Source organism: Pipistrellus hanaki (assembly GCF_964339955.1).
Source record: "Pipistrellus hanaki genome assembly, chromosome: 7".
In the NCBI taxonomy this organism is placed as follows: domain Eukaryota; kingdom Metazoa; phylum Chordata; class Mammalia; order Chiroptera; family Vespertilionidae; genus Pipistrellus; species Pipistrellus hanaki.
In genome coordinates this window covers 39,716,825-39,729,412 of record NC_140509.1, presented here as the reverse complement: position 1 = coordinate 39,729,412, position 12,588 = coordinate 39,716,825, and the positions used below count along the sequence as shown (strand labels likewise).

The 12,588-nt window shown below is 36.9% G+C and overlaps 1 protein-coding gene across 5 annotated transcripts in view; it reads left to right on the top strand.

Annotated features, from left to right (window-relative positions):
- The window catches only part of SNX14 (sorting nexin 14), a 61,080-nt gene that overhangs the window by 12,003 nt on the left and 36,489 nt on the right, over positions 1–12,588 (top strand). For all 5 annotated transcript variants that reach the window (XM_084890726.1, XM_084890724.1, XM_084890725.1 and 2 more), the window contains exons 5-7: positions 3,503–3,546; positions 6,981–7,068; positions 9,234–9,318. In XM_084890726.1, the coding sequence (XP_084746852.1) occupies positions 3,503–3,546; positions 6,981–7,068; positions 9,234–9,318 (217 nt within the window). The remainder of the gene's footprint in view (positions 1–3,502; positions 3,547–6,980; positions 7,069–9,233; positions 9,319–12,588) is intronic.

Here is a 12,588-nt window from a genome sequence, read left to right as displayed (position 1 = left end):
ATATAAACAGGTAATTACAGTATAATGTAATGCAGGGAATAGTGGAACAAATGTGTAAAGTGTATTATTAGTACAGGGGAAGAAGTGCATAAAGTGTTGAGAAGGGCAGTCAGGAAGTCTGAAGTTTTCCAGACTGATAGTGTAGGAAAAGGTATTTCAGGGTTTGGGAAGAGCTTTTGAAAGGAAAGAGAGGCCTTGAAACAATGTTCAATAAACTGGAGGGTAAAATGTGAAGCACGATGTGGACAATAAAGAGACAAATATCTTTTTTTTTTTAAATTCTCACCTGAGGACATTTTTCTGTTGATTTTTAGAGAGAGTGGAAGAGAGAGGGAAAGACAAAGAGAAATATCGATGTGAGAGAAACACATCAATTGGTTGTCTCCTGCACGTGCCCTGACCAGGGCCTGGGCCAGGGAGGAGCCTGCAACCGAGGTACACGCCCTTGACTGGAATTGAACCTGGGACCCTTCGGTCTACAGGCGGACACTCTGTCCAATGAACCAAACCGGCTAGGCAAGAGAGATAATATTCTAATAGTTAATATTTATTGATAATTTACTATATAGGCACTGTGCTAATCACTGTACTTGCATTATTTCATGTAATCACACAACCTATGAAGTAGGTGCTATTAATAGATTATTTAACCAAAACTGAGGTTTCGAGAGTTTAAGTGATTTTCTCAAGTTTCATAGCTGGTTGGTAGCAGAACTCATTCTAAAACTGAGGTCTGGCTTAGTTTTTGACTAGTTTTTGTTTTCTGGTAATCCTTACCTGAGGATATTTTCCCACTGATTTTTAGAGAAAGTAAACTGGAGGTGGAGAGACAGAGAGAGAGAGAAACATTGATATGGGAGAGAGACATATTTATTGGTTGTCTCCCCCACCTACCTCAACTAAAGGCTGGGAAGCAAGCTGGCAACCGAGGCAGGTATTCTTGACTGGGATCAAACCCAGGACCCTTTAGTTCGCAGGCCGACACTGACCCAAACCGGCTAGGGTCTTACCAGTTTTTATATAACCATTTAGAAATAAGATAATCAAAAGACTTAAAGGGCCATGCTGGAGAAGTTTAATTGATCATGGAAGCCAGTGACTTTCAACTAGAATTTTTAGATGTGACTTATAGGATGCAGTGGAGGTAAAAAGGAAATAAATGATAACTATTACTGGTATGCAGCTTTCTTCTGTCTCTTCAAAAACTAGTGTAGCTTCTTTTCTTGCTTTGATGTATTGTGGTTTGGTATATTGAGGGTTTCATGCAGGTAAGTGATGTGGTCAAATATATGTTTTAGGTCACTTTGGCAGCTCTCTGGGGCCTGGGGATGGGAGCTAGCCTGTAAGGAGGGAGACCAGTTTAGAGGCTATTGCTACATATAGGGGTGAGATGATGAGGACCTTAAAAGAGCTGCTTAGGATGTAAAATCTGTGGGATTTGGTGGTTGGTCTTACTGGATATGGGAAAGAAAGTAAAACTAAATATTTAATGGTAAATTTTCTAATTTCCTCTCTGTGCCCTATCTCTGTTTATATCCCAACTGATACCACCAATGTTCAGTTCTTGTAGTAAAAAAATTCAAATCTGGTTGTCTTAATATTTAGAGACAACCTTCATTACTGCTGTCAAAGAAGGTATATAGATTTACTAGAGGCCTGGTGCATGGATTTGTGCACCAGTGGGGTCTCTCGATCTGGCCTACAGACATCCCCCCAAGGGGTCCTGGATTGTGAAAGGGCACAGGCTAGGCCGAGGGACTCCACAGGTGCATGATTGGGGCTAGGGAGGGACCACAGGAGGGCTACAGGGCATATCCGGCCCATCTCACCCAGTCCCCTGATCTGGCTGCTGACTGGGGCCATTTTGCCCAGTCCCAATTGGGGCCGATCGGGGCCTGCTGACTGGGGAGGGACCACAGGAGGGCTCCAGGGTGTGAATGGCCCGTCTTGCCCAGTCCCAATTGGCCAGACCCCAGCAGCAAGTTAAACCTACTGTTTGGAGTGCCTGTCCCCTGGTGGTCGGTGTGCATCATACACTGTCAAACAGTCTAACAGCCACTTAGGCTTTTATAATTATAGATAGTCAGATTGGGCACATTGTTTCATTCCCTCCCTGCTGCTTTTTAAAGTGACTGCCCACTGCTGCAGGTCCTTTTAAAATTTAAAATGTACTGCTACACCAGACAAAAAAATGGAAGGTTTAATATACAGGGTTTGTTATGTTACTTTTTCAATATAACTTGTGCAGCTAAATTTTTTACAAAGTAAATATATCTGTATAATCAGCATTGGGCAACTTAGAAGTTTCTTCCTGCTCCCTTCTGGTCACTATCCTCACTTCAAAGGAATCACTGACACCTAATTTTGACCCCTTTAAAAAGGGGTCAAATAAGTGTAGTTATCTACCTGTTTCTTCATTTTATTCTAGGGATACTGATTTACAGAGAGAGATAAGAACACAAAAAAGGCCCTGGCTAGTTTGGCTCAGGGGCTAGAGTGTTGGCCTGCAGACTGAAGGGTCACGGGTTTGATTCTGATCAAGGGTGTATGCCTGGGTTGCGGCTTGATGAGCAGGAGGCAGCCAAACAATGACTCTCTCTCATCTTGATGTTTCTATCTCTCTCCCTCTCTGTCCTCTCTGAGATCAATAGAAATATATATTAAAAAAATACAGCCAAAAAAAAAAAAAAATACAGCCGAAAACGGTTCAGTGAATAGAGCTTCAGCCTGTGGACTGGAAGATCCCAGGTTCGATTCCTGTCAAGGGCATGTACCTTGGTTGCGGGCACATCCCCAGTAGTGGGTGTGCAAGATGCAGCTGATCGATGTTTCTCTTATCGTGTTTCTAACTATCTTTCTCTCTTCCTCTCTGTAAAAACTCAATAAAATATAATTAAAACAAAATACAAAAAAGTAGCTTATTATTTTCCTTCTTTCCAAAGAACTTTCTTGGTTCAGTGAAGCTTCAGATTCAGGAACAATTTAAAGTTTTTTGTTTTTAAAAAATATATTTTTATTGGTTTCAGAGAAAAAGGAAGAGGGAGAGAGAGATAGAAACATTCATGATGAGAGAGAATCATGGATCGGCTGCCTCCTGCGGTCCATCAATGGGGATCGAGCCCACAACCCAGGTATGTGCCCTTGACCTTTCAGTTCGCAGGCTGATGTTCTATCCACTGAAGCCAACCGGCTAGGGCCAATTTAAAGTTTTTTAAAATAAATTTTTCATTATGGGAATATTTAAAAATGTGTATGTCATTCTAATAATAACTCTCTTTTTTATGGAGTTTTATGGTTTTCAAAGTGTTTTCTCATGTTCTCTTTGATCATCACAAACACCATGTAAGGTTGACATAGGCATTTTGTCATGTATATGATATTAATAATTGGGCTAACAAAATTGGTTCTCAATAACATATATTAGTAGCTTATTTTCCCAGAATTTACTTAATTAATTTTTCTTTAGAACATAATTTTTATGCAGGTTTTTATTTTTATGCAGGTTCTTGAATTAGTGTTGGAAAACTTTGTTTATCCGTGGTACAGGTATGTTCTTTCTATAACACCTTTTCCCTTCAGTATAGTAAATACCATTAAGTGAAATGTGCTAATGATGTATTTTAGTGTGGGCCAGGATTTCTCAATTTTGGCACTATTGACATTTTAGGCCAAGAAATTCTTTGTTGTGAGGTGCTGTACTGTGTGTGCATTAAAGGATATTTAGTAGAATCCCTGGTCTTTTCCACTAGATACTAGTAGCACTCCCTCCTCCTCCTAGTTGTAACCACCAAAAATACCTTTAGAGATTGCCAAATCTTATCCTGGGAGACATAATTGGCCCCAGTTAATAACCACTGATGTAGGAAGTCAATTAATACTTAGTGCCAGTGCCCTGGCTGGTTTGGCTCAGTTGGCCTGTGGACTGAAAGGTCCCAGTTTCGATTCCGGTCAAGAGCATGTACCTTGGTTGTGGGCACGTTCCCAATAGGAGGTGTGCAGGAGGCAGCTGATCGATGTTTCTAACTCTCTATCCTTCTTTCTTCCTCTCTGTAAAAAATCAATAAAATATATTTTAAAAAATATTTAGTGATAGCAAAGAGGAAGAAATCTTAGGTCACTTTTTGAAAGAAAAGTAACTTGTTGAATTTTTTATTACTCCTAAATATAATACGTGATTTAATACTTTTTATATTTGAAATAATTATACATTTAGAAGAAAAAATTATATTCATGTTTCATTAAATTGAAAGATATAATAGTAAGACTTTTTAAAAGTAACTTCATTTTCCATATGTGCCATAGATGTACAAGTGTTCTATATCTTGCAGAATATAGAAAATAGTCTAGATCTAAAAAATGAATACATGTTTTCTTACAGAAGCATCAGATATTTAGTTATATTGATATATTGAACAGTTATACCTTTAAGACTTATAGATGTAATATTTAATTGACACCTACCCTAATTTTATATTGATTTAATGTATTTTGAATTTTCTAATTAAAAATGCTAGTGGTTAAATTGATCTATAGTATATTAAAACAAATTTAACACCCAGTTTATGTTTTATATTTTTCTGAAAAGCTCTGCAAATTAATTTTTATGTTGGATTCTGTCTTAAGTATGGGGCATTTGCTATTTAAGTAAAGCTAATGGTGAGAGTCCTTTTATAAAATAAATCCTGTTATAAAAACTTCCTCTCCCCAACCTATCATGTTATGGCTCTTTAGACATAAAATATATCTGTATTTCTAAATGTTAAAGTATGTATTTTTCCTTAGTATAGCTATTGATGCTGTAATATTCCTTTCCCTGGGATATTTTTAAAAAAATTCTTTATTGTTGAAAGTATTACATATGTTTCCCTCCCCCCCCATTAATCTCTCCCTACCTGCTCCCATCCCCCAACACATGCCCTCACCCCACTACTGTCTATGTCCATTGGTTATGCTTATATGCATGCATACACGTCCTTTGGTTGATCTCTTATCCTCTCCCCACTCCCCCGCTCCCGCCTTCCCTCTGAGGTTTGTCATTCTGTTTGATGCTTCTATGTCTCTGTATTTTTGTTTATCAGTTTATGTTGTTCATTATATTCCACATATGAGTGTGATCATGTGATATTTATCTTTCTCCGATGGCTTATTTCACTTAGCATAATGCTCTCCAGTTCCATCCATGTTGTTGCAAATGGTAAAAGTTTTTCTTTTTCTTTTTTTACAGCAGTGTAATATTCCATTGTGTAAGAAGCACCACAGTTTTTAAATCCACTCATCTGCTGATGGGCACTTAGGCTGTTTCCAAATCTTAGCTATTGTAAATTGTGCTACTATGAACATAGGGGTGCATATATTCTTCCTGATTGGTATTTCTGATTTCTTGAGATATATTCCTAGAAGTGGGATTATTGGTCAAATAGGAGTTCCATTTTGAATTTTTTTGGGAAACTCCATACTTTTCCATAGTGTCTGCACCAGTCTACATTCCCACCAACAGTGCATGAGGGCTCCTTTTTCTCCGTATCCTCACCAGCAATTGTCTTTTGTTGATTTGTTGATGATAGCCTTTCTGTCAGGTGTGAGATGGTACTTCATTGTTATTTTGATTTGCATATCTTGTATGATTAGTGACTTTGAGCATTTTTTCTTCTTTTTTAAAAAAAAAAATTTTTTTTTTACAGAGAGGAAGAGAGAGGGATAGAGAGCTAGAAACATCGATGAGAGAGAATCATCGATCAGCTGCCTCTTGCACACCCCTACTGGGGATGTGCCCGCAACCAAGGTACATGCCCTTACCGGAATCAAACCTGGGACCTTTCAATCCACAGGCCGACACTCTATCCACTGAGCCAAACTGGTTTTGGTGACTTTGAGCATTTTTTCATATGTCTCTTGGCCTTCTGTATGTTCGCTTTTGAGAACTGTCTGTTTAGGTCTTTGCCCAATTTTTGATTTGATTGTTTATCTTTTTTTTTTTTTTAAAGTATATTTTTATTGATTTCAAAGAGGAAGGGAGAGGGAGAGAGAGATAGAAACATCAATGATGAGAGAGAATCATTGATTGGCTGCCTCTTGCATGTGCCCTATTGGGGATCGAGCCCACAACCTGGGCATGTGCCCTTGGCTGGAATCGAACCTGGGACCCTTCAGTCTACAGGCCAATGCTCTACCCCACATGTGTCAAACACAAGGCCCGCGGGCCAAATCCAGCCCACCAGGCCTTGCAATGTGGCCCGCACCGCACTGTCATCACTGCACTCCGCTGTCAGTTTATGACATTGTCAGTTTATGACTGTTCAGTAAACCATTCGGCCCGCGATTTAGGCTGGATTTTAGATTTTGGCCCCTTCTCTGATTGAGTTCGACACCCCTACTACCCTCTGAGCCAAATCGGCTAGGGCTCTTAGAAATTTTTTTTTTTTTTTAAATATATTTTATTGATTTTTTACAGAGAGGAAGGGAGAGAGATAGTGAGTTAGAAACATCAATGAGAGAGAGTCATTGATCAACTGCTTCTTGCACACCCCATACTGGGGATGTGTCCGCAACCAAGGTACATGCCCTTGACGGGAATCGAACCCGGGACCCTTGAGTCCGCAGGCCTATGCTCTATCCACTGAGCCAAACCGGTTTGGTTCTTAGAAAATTTTTTGATGCTGTTTAGAAAATGATCTTGGTTCTGTAAAAATATGACTGTACATTATGGATGTCTACAGGGAAATATATACTTCAATTTAGTAAATAGTGATTGTTTTGGTACTAGAATTATGGGAGATGTTTATTTTCATATATATATATATATATATATATATATGTATGTCTTTTATTCTGTAATGTACTGTATTATTTGTTAAGAAACAAAAGAAAAATAACAAGTAAATGGAAAAAACCAGGAAGCTCTAGACTCTCTTTGCTTTCTAGAAAGTGAAACTGTATATTTCTCTGGACTTCTAAATTCTTGTTTTTCTCTTCAATTGAAGGGATGTAACAGATGATGAGTCCTTTGTTGATGAACTGAGGATAACTCTACGTTTTTTTGCATCTGTCTTAATTCGAAGGATTCACAAGGTACATGTTTATAATGAGAAATTTGGGAATTTGAGGCCTTAAGATTACTAAAGAGAGTTTTAAAAATCTTATATTTACTTTATCCTATACTGTATATATTTGTGTTTTCTTTTTTCACTTTTCATTTTTTTAGATGAAAAAAATGAATGGATCACTTATGATTCATTGATCAGTTTTACTTTAATGCTTGGATATCTTGGTTTGTGGCAGTTAGAAATGAAAAGACAACTATAGGAAAAACAGTCATGTTCCAGTTTGATGAATTTACTGTGTAAATGGTAATTATTTATTTATTTATTTTTAAATATATTTTATTGATTTTGTACAGAGAGGAAGGGAGAAAGATAGAGAGTTAGAAATATCGATGAGAGAGAGTCATCGATCAGCTGCCTCTTGCACACCCCATACTGGGGATATGCCCGCAACCAAGGTACATGCCCTTGACCAGAATCGAACCCGGGACCCTTCAGTCCCCAAGCCGACGCTCTATCCATTGAGCCAAACCGGTCTCGGCGTAAATGGTAATTATTATGATCTACTTTTTAAAAAGGCGTTTGAGCCATATTTTGTATATGTTTAGGTCTTTGCCTACAGATATATTCTTATAGTGTGTTAGTTGTAGACACACATACTTGTCTATTGTAGAATTTAATATATTGACAATAAATTAGTATATAATATCTCTCCCATTGGTATCTATAGTAATAAAAAGGTTAATATGCTAATTAGGGCAGACATCTTCTGGATGATCACCTGATGTCCTTCTGGACAAAGCTGCAGTGGCTGCCTTAGGCAAGCTGCGGATGGCGCCTACTGCTGTCCAGTGCCAGCCCAAGGTGGAATTGGGCCTAAACAGACATCCCCCGAGGGGTCCCAGATTGGAGAGGGTGCAGACCGGGTTGAGGGACCCTTCCTCCTCCCATGCACGGATTTCATGCACTGAGTCTCTACTAGTATAAAATAAAGATAATTCTTGTTGAATGATTCTCTACATTTAAGAAATGAACAATACAGTCAACCACTATCGAAAAGATATGCAAAAAATATGAATAAGCAGTTCACAAAAGAAAAAATATAAAATGGCCAATGAATACTTAAACTATGTTGTCTCATCAAATTAGTTTTTGATAAGATACCTTACTATACCTTAATATACATATATTTAAAATAATAGACTTTTAAAAAATATTTTTATTGATTTCAGAGAGAGAAAAGGAGAAGGGAGAGATAGAAACATCGATTGACTACCCCTGAAAGATAAAAAAGAGTGATAATATCTAGAAATGATGATTGTGGGGAAACAGGCAAAGCAAGTATGACTCCAAATTGGTATAACTCATATGCAAGAAGGCAGTTTGGAAATCTTTATTAAAATATTTAATAATGTTTATACTCCCAAATTTAATTCAATTTTCCAACAATATATTTTGAAGAAATAATCAGAGTTTATGTAAAAATGTATGCCAAGAATTCATTTTAGTATAATGAAAAACTTTTTTTAATGTTAAGATTTTGATTAATTAGTATACATGCCATTTATAGAATCCTATTCAGCCATGAAAAATGCTTTTGTAGAGTAATACTTATTTTCATGGGAGTTTATCTCATGTAGTCAAGTGAAAGGGGCTAGAAAAATAATACTACATATGGCATTTTTCCATTTTGAAAACAAAGCCTGTCAAATGCCAAAGTCCAGAAACTTGCTTTTTGGTGATTTATTTTATTTGCAATTTATTTTTAGTTATTTTTTGTTTTATGTGTTTTCATATAAGCTCTCAATCCTCTATCACTAACCTACCATAGTTACTAGTTTCCAGAATGAAAAAGTTTATTTTCAGGTAGCCTTAGTAAACACAAGTTTATAGCCTCAAAGATTTTTCCTTGAAAGCATTTAAAACACATCAAAGAAATAAACCATGAATAGAAATATTGTGAGCAAAATTTATTATATAGGGCATGCATATTAAGATAGTTTCATTAACTGTGGTAGAAAATTTTTCTAAAGCTATAAAGTGCTCTTAAAATTAAGTTTTTGAAAGATTCCAAATAATAACATCTCATTTTTAAGACCATGTGTTCCTATCTTAAATATATATAGTGTTTTTGTCATTGTAACTTAGTGATAATTATTTTAAAAGTTTTATTTTAATGTTGAATTTTTCTAGGTGGATATACCATCTATTATAACCAAGAAACTATTAAAAGCAGCAATGAAGCATATAGAAGTGATAGTTAAAGCCAGTCAGAAAGGTAATACAATTTTTTATTATAAAGTTTGAGTGATTTTATTTTTATATATCAACTTTCATCTTAAATATCTAAGTATGAGTACTTATACATTAACATACATATTCACAAGTGCTCTGAGAGTACTCTTTTAACCTGAGATAATTTTTAATAGTTGGTTAATCATATAAGTGATTGTGAAAATTCAACAATCTATGAAAATGAAAATACAGTTAACTTTTAGATATAGGGTTGATTACTCTCGAGTTATATAGGATAATTGTTTGTTGCCTTCATTGCTTCCTCTAAGGTATATCTCACCTTCTTTTCACCCTTTCTTCTTAATGATTTCATAATTTTGACTTAGCCTATAAACTACCCACCCAATGTGCTGTCTATCCTATATACTGCTACTGTGTTAATTTTACTATTCTTATATGGTACCTCCCTACTAACCCAAAATTAATGATTGCTGTAGAGTCTAAACTGTATATTTAAATTATTTTCTATCATTGAATATGTTGATCTGTTTTTGTCTTTTATCGTGTACTAGAGGCCCAGTGCATGAAATTCATGCACTTGGTGGCAGGGGTTTCCTCAGCCTGGCCTTCGCCCTCTTGTAGTCTGCGAACCTTTGGGGAATGTCCTAAGCCAGCAGTTGGACTGCTGCGCTCACCAGCTGTGAGCCCGGCTTCTGGCTGAGCTGCAAATCCAACCACCACCCGCCCCCCCCTGTGGGAGTGCACTGACCCCCAGGAGCAGTTCCTGTGTTGAGCATTTGCCCCTTGGTGGCCAGTGCGCATCATAGTTACCAATTGTTCTGCCATTCTATCAATTTGCATATTAGCCTTTTATTATATAGGAGGCTTGTGCGTTAGCCAGGATGACCTATTTGCAGTTTCTCATGTGCGTCCTGGCCTTTATACTGTTATGATTTACACATAGTATATGTTCAGTATGTTCAGCAAACTTTTTTTTCTGGTTGAAAGGATGAAATCTTCACTTAGGACTTCTCTTGCTCTTAGGTCAAGCTGAAATGCTTCTTTTTAAATGAAATAGTTTCTTGCTATATTCTTGCTTCTTTGCCAAACTGATTTTATTTTTGTTTGCATTTGGTATTCTTTGTCAGTGTTTTCTCAGTATGTTCTGCAGAATACTATTCTATGTAAGATGATCATGTAGAAGTGGTTTTATGGTCATATTTTCTGTTAATTCCTACATATTGTATTCCTCTTCTCGAAATACCCTGTGAGGGGTACCTAAATCTAGCATTCCTAAGTTTCTGAGTAGTCCTGCAGCAAAGAAATAGCTTTCACTTTGTTTAATGCAGTGCATCCCAAACTCATTTGAGCATGAAGCCCATATTTCCTTCCTTAGAATATCAGTGAATATAGTCAGAGTACATTTGAGGAAATTATGTCCTAGGCAGAGTTGAAATTAAAGTAAATTATTAGTTTATTTGTTCTTTGGTGTGAATCATTCCTTAGGTATGAGAAACATTTCAAATTGTGTGTGTGTGTGTGTGTTGTGTGTGTGTGTGTGTGTGTGTTGTGTGTGTGTGTGTGTGTGTGTGTGTGTGTGTTTATTGATTTCAGAGAGGAAGGGAGAGGGAGAGAGATAGAAACATAAATCATAATAGAGAATCATCGATTGGCTGCCTTCCACACGTCCCACAACCCAGGCATGTGCCCTTCACTGGGAATCGAATGTGGGACCCCTCAGTCCATAGACTGATGCTCTGTCCACTGAGCCAAGCCAGCTAGGGCTCAAATTATATTTTTAAACTGTTTTCTGTGTTTATTTTACAATGTTATAACAAGTAAAAATAGTTTTACTCCAACATAGTTAAAAACTGGAAGAGTTTGAATAAGTGTAATTCTTAAATAAAAAATTAACTTTTAAAATCTTGTCCTGTAATTGGCAAAAACACACTAGAAGATAGTAACTTTGTTGCAGCCATTTTGTTTAAGTTACTTTACTAAAGAGCATAGGAAAGAAACCTCTATAAAAATAGAATATAGAGAATAAGACTTTTTTTCATTAGTAAACTTAATTTTTTTTGAAAAGTTTTAAGTTTACAAAAAACTTGAGCAGTAAGTATAGAGAGTTCCCATTTACCCCCTTTATCCCCCTTTATTAACATCTTGTATTATGTTGGTAAAGAGGCTTGGTGCATGGATTTATGTACTGGTGGGGTCCCTTGGCTGGGCCTGCGCCCTCTCACAATCTAGGACCCCTTGGGGGATGCCAAATTGCTAGTTTCTACCCTGTCCCCGCAGGCCAAGCTGAGGGACCCCGCCAGTGCACGAATCTGTGCACCAGGCCTCTAGTATGCATGTGAGATCTTTGGTTTATCTCTCTCTGCCCTCCCCTCTCCCCTTTTCCCTCTGAGACTCGTCATTCTGTTCCATGCCTGTATGTTGAGCATTTGCCCCCTGGTGGTCAGTGTGCATCATAGCTACTGGTCAAATGGTCGCTTAGGCTTTTATATACTTTTATATACTTTTATATACTTTTATATACTTTTATATACTTTTATATACTTTGATACATAATTATTTACTGAAGTCTGTAGTTTTCATTAGTGTTTGTTCTTTTTTAGATTGATTTTAGAGAGAGGAGAAGAGAGAGGGGGAGGGAGGAGAGAGAAAGAAACATCAATGATGAGAGAGAGTCATTGATCAGCTGTCTCTTGCACTCCCCCTACTGGGGATTGAGCCTGAAACTTGGGTATGTGCCCAGATCAGGAATCAAACACAGAAGCTTTCAGTCCAAAGGCTAATGCTCTATCCACTGGGCCAAACTGGCTAAGGCTACTGATCTTTTTACTGTCACTACAGTTTTGCCTTTTCCAGAACATTATATAGTTGGAGTTACATAGGTAGCCTTTCAGACTTGCTGCTTTCATTTACAAATATGCATTTAATGTCCCTTCATGTCTTTTCATGGCTTGATAGCTCATTTATTTTTATTGCTGATATTCCATTGTATAGATATACCACATTTTGTTTATCCATCTATTGAAAGACATCTTGGTTGCTTCCAAATTTTGGCAATTATGAATAGAGCTATAAACATTTGAGTGTAGATTTTTGTATGGGAAAAGTTTTTAACATAGTCTTTATTTTGTTCTAAAGATAAATACTTTTAACTCAGACTATGAGTAAATCGAGTCATTTTTAGTTGAATTGATCAGTTTAATAAAATCCTCAAATTATTTTATCTCTGTGAAAATGTTTTACATTTATAGACACACCAGTATGACTGAAATTTATTGTTGAGTCTTTGCATAAT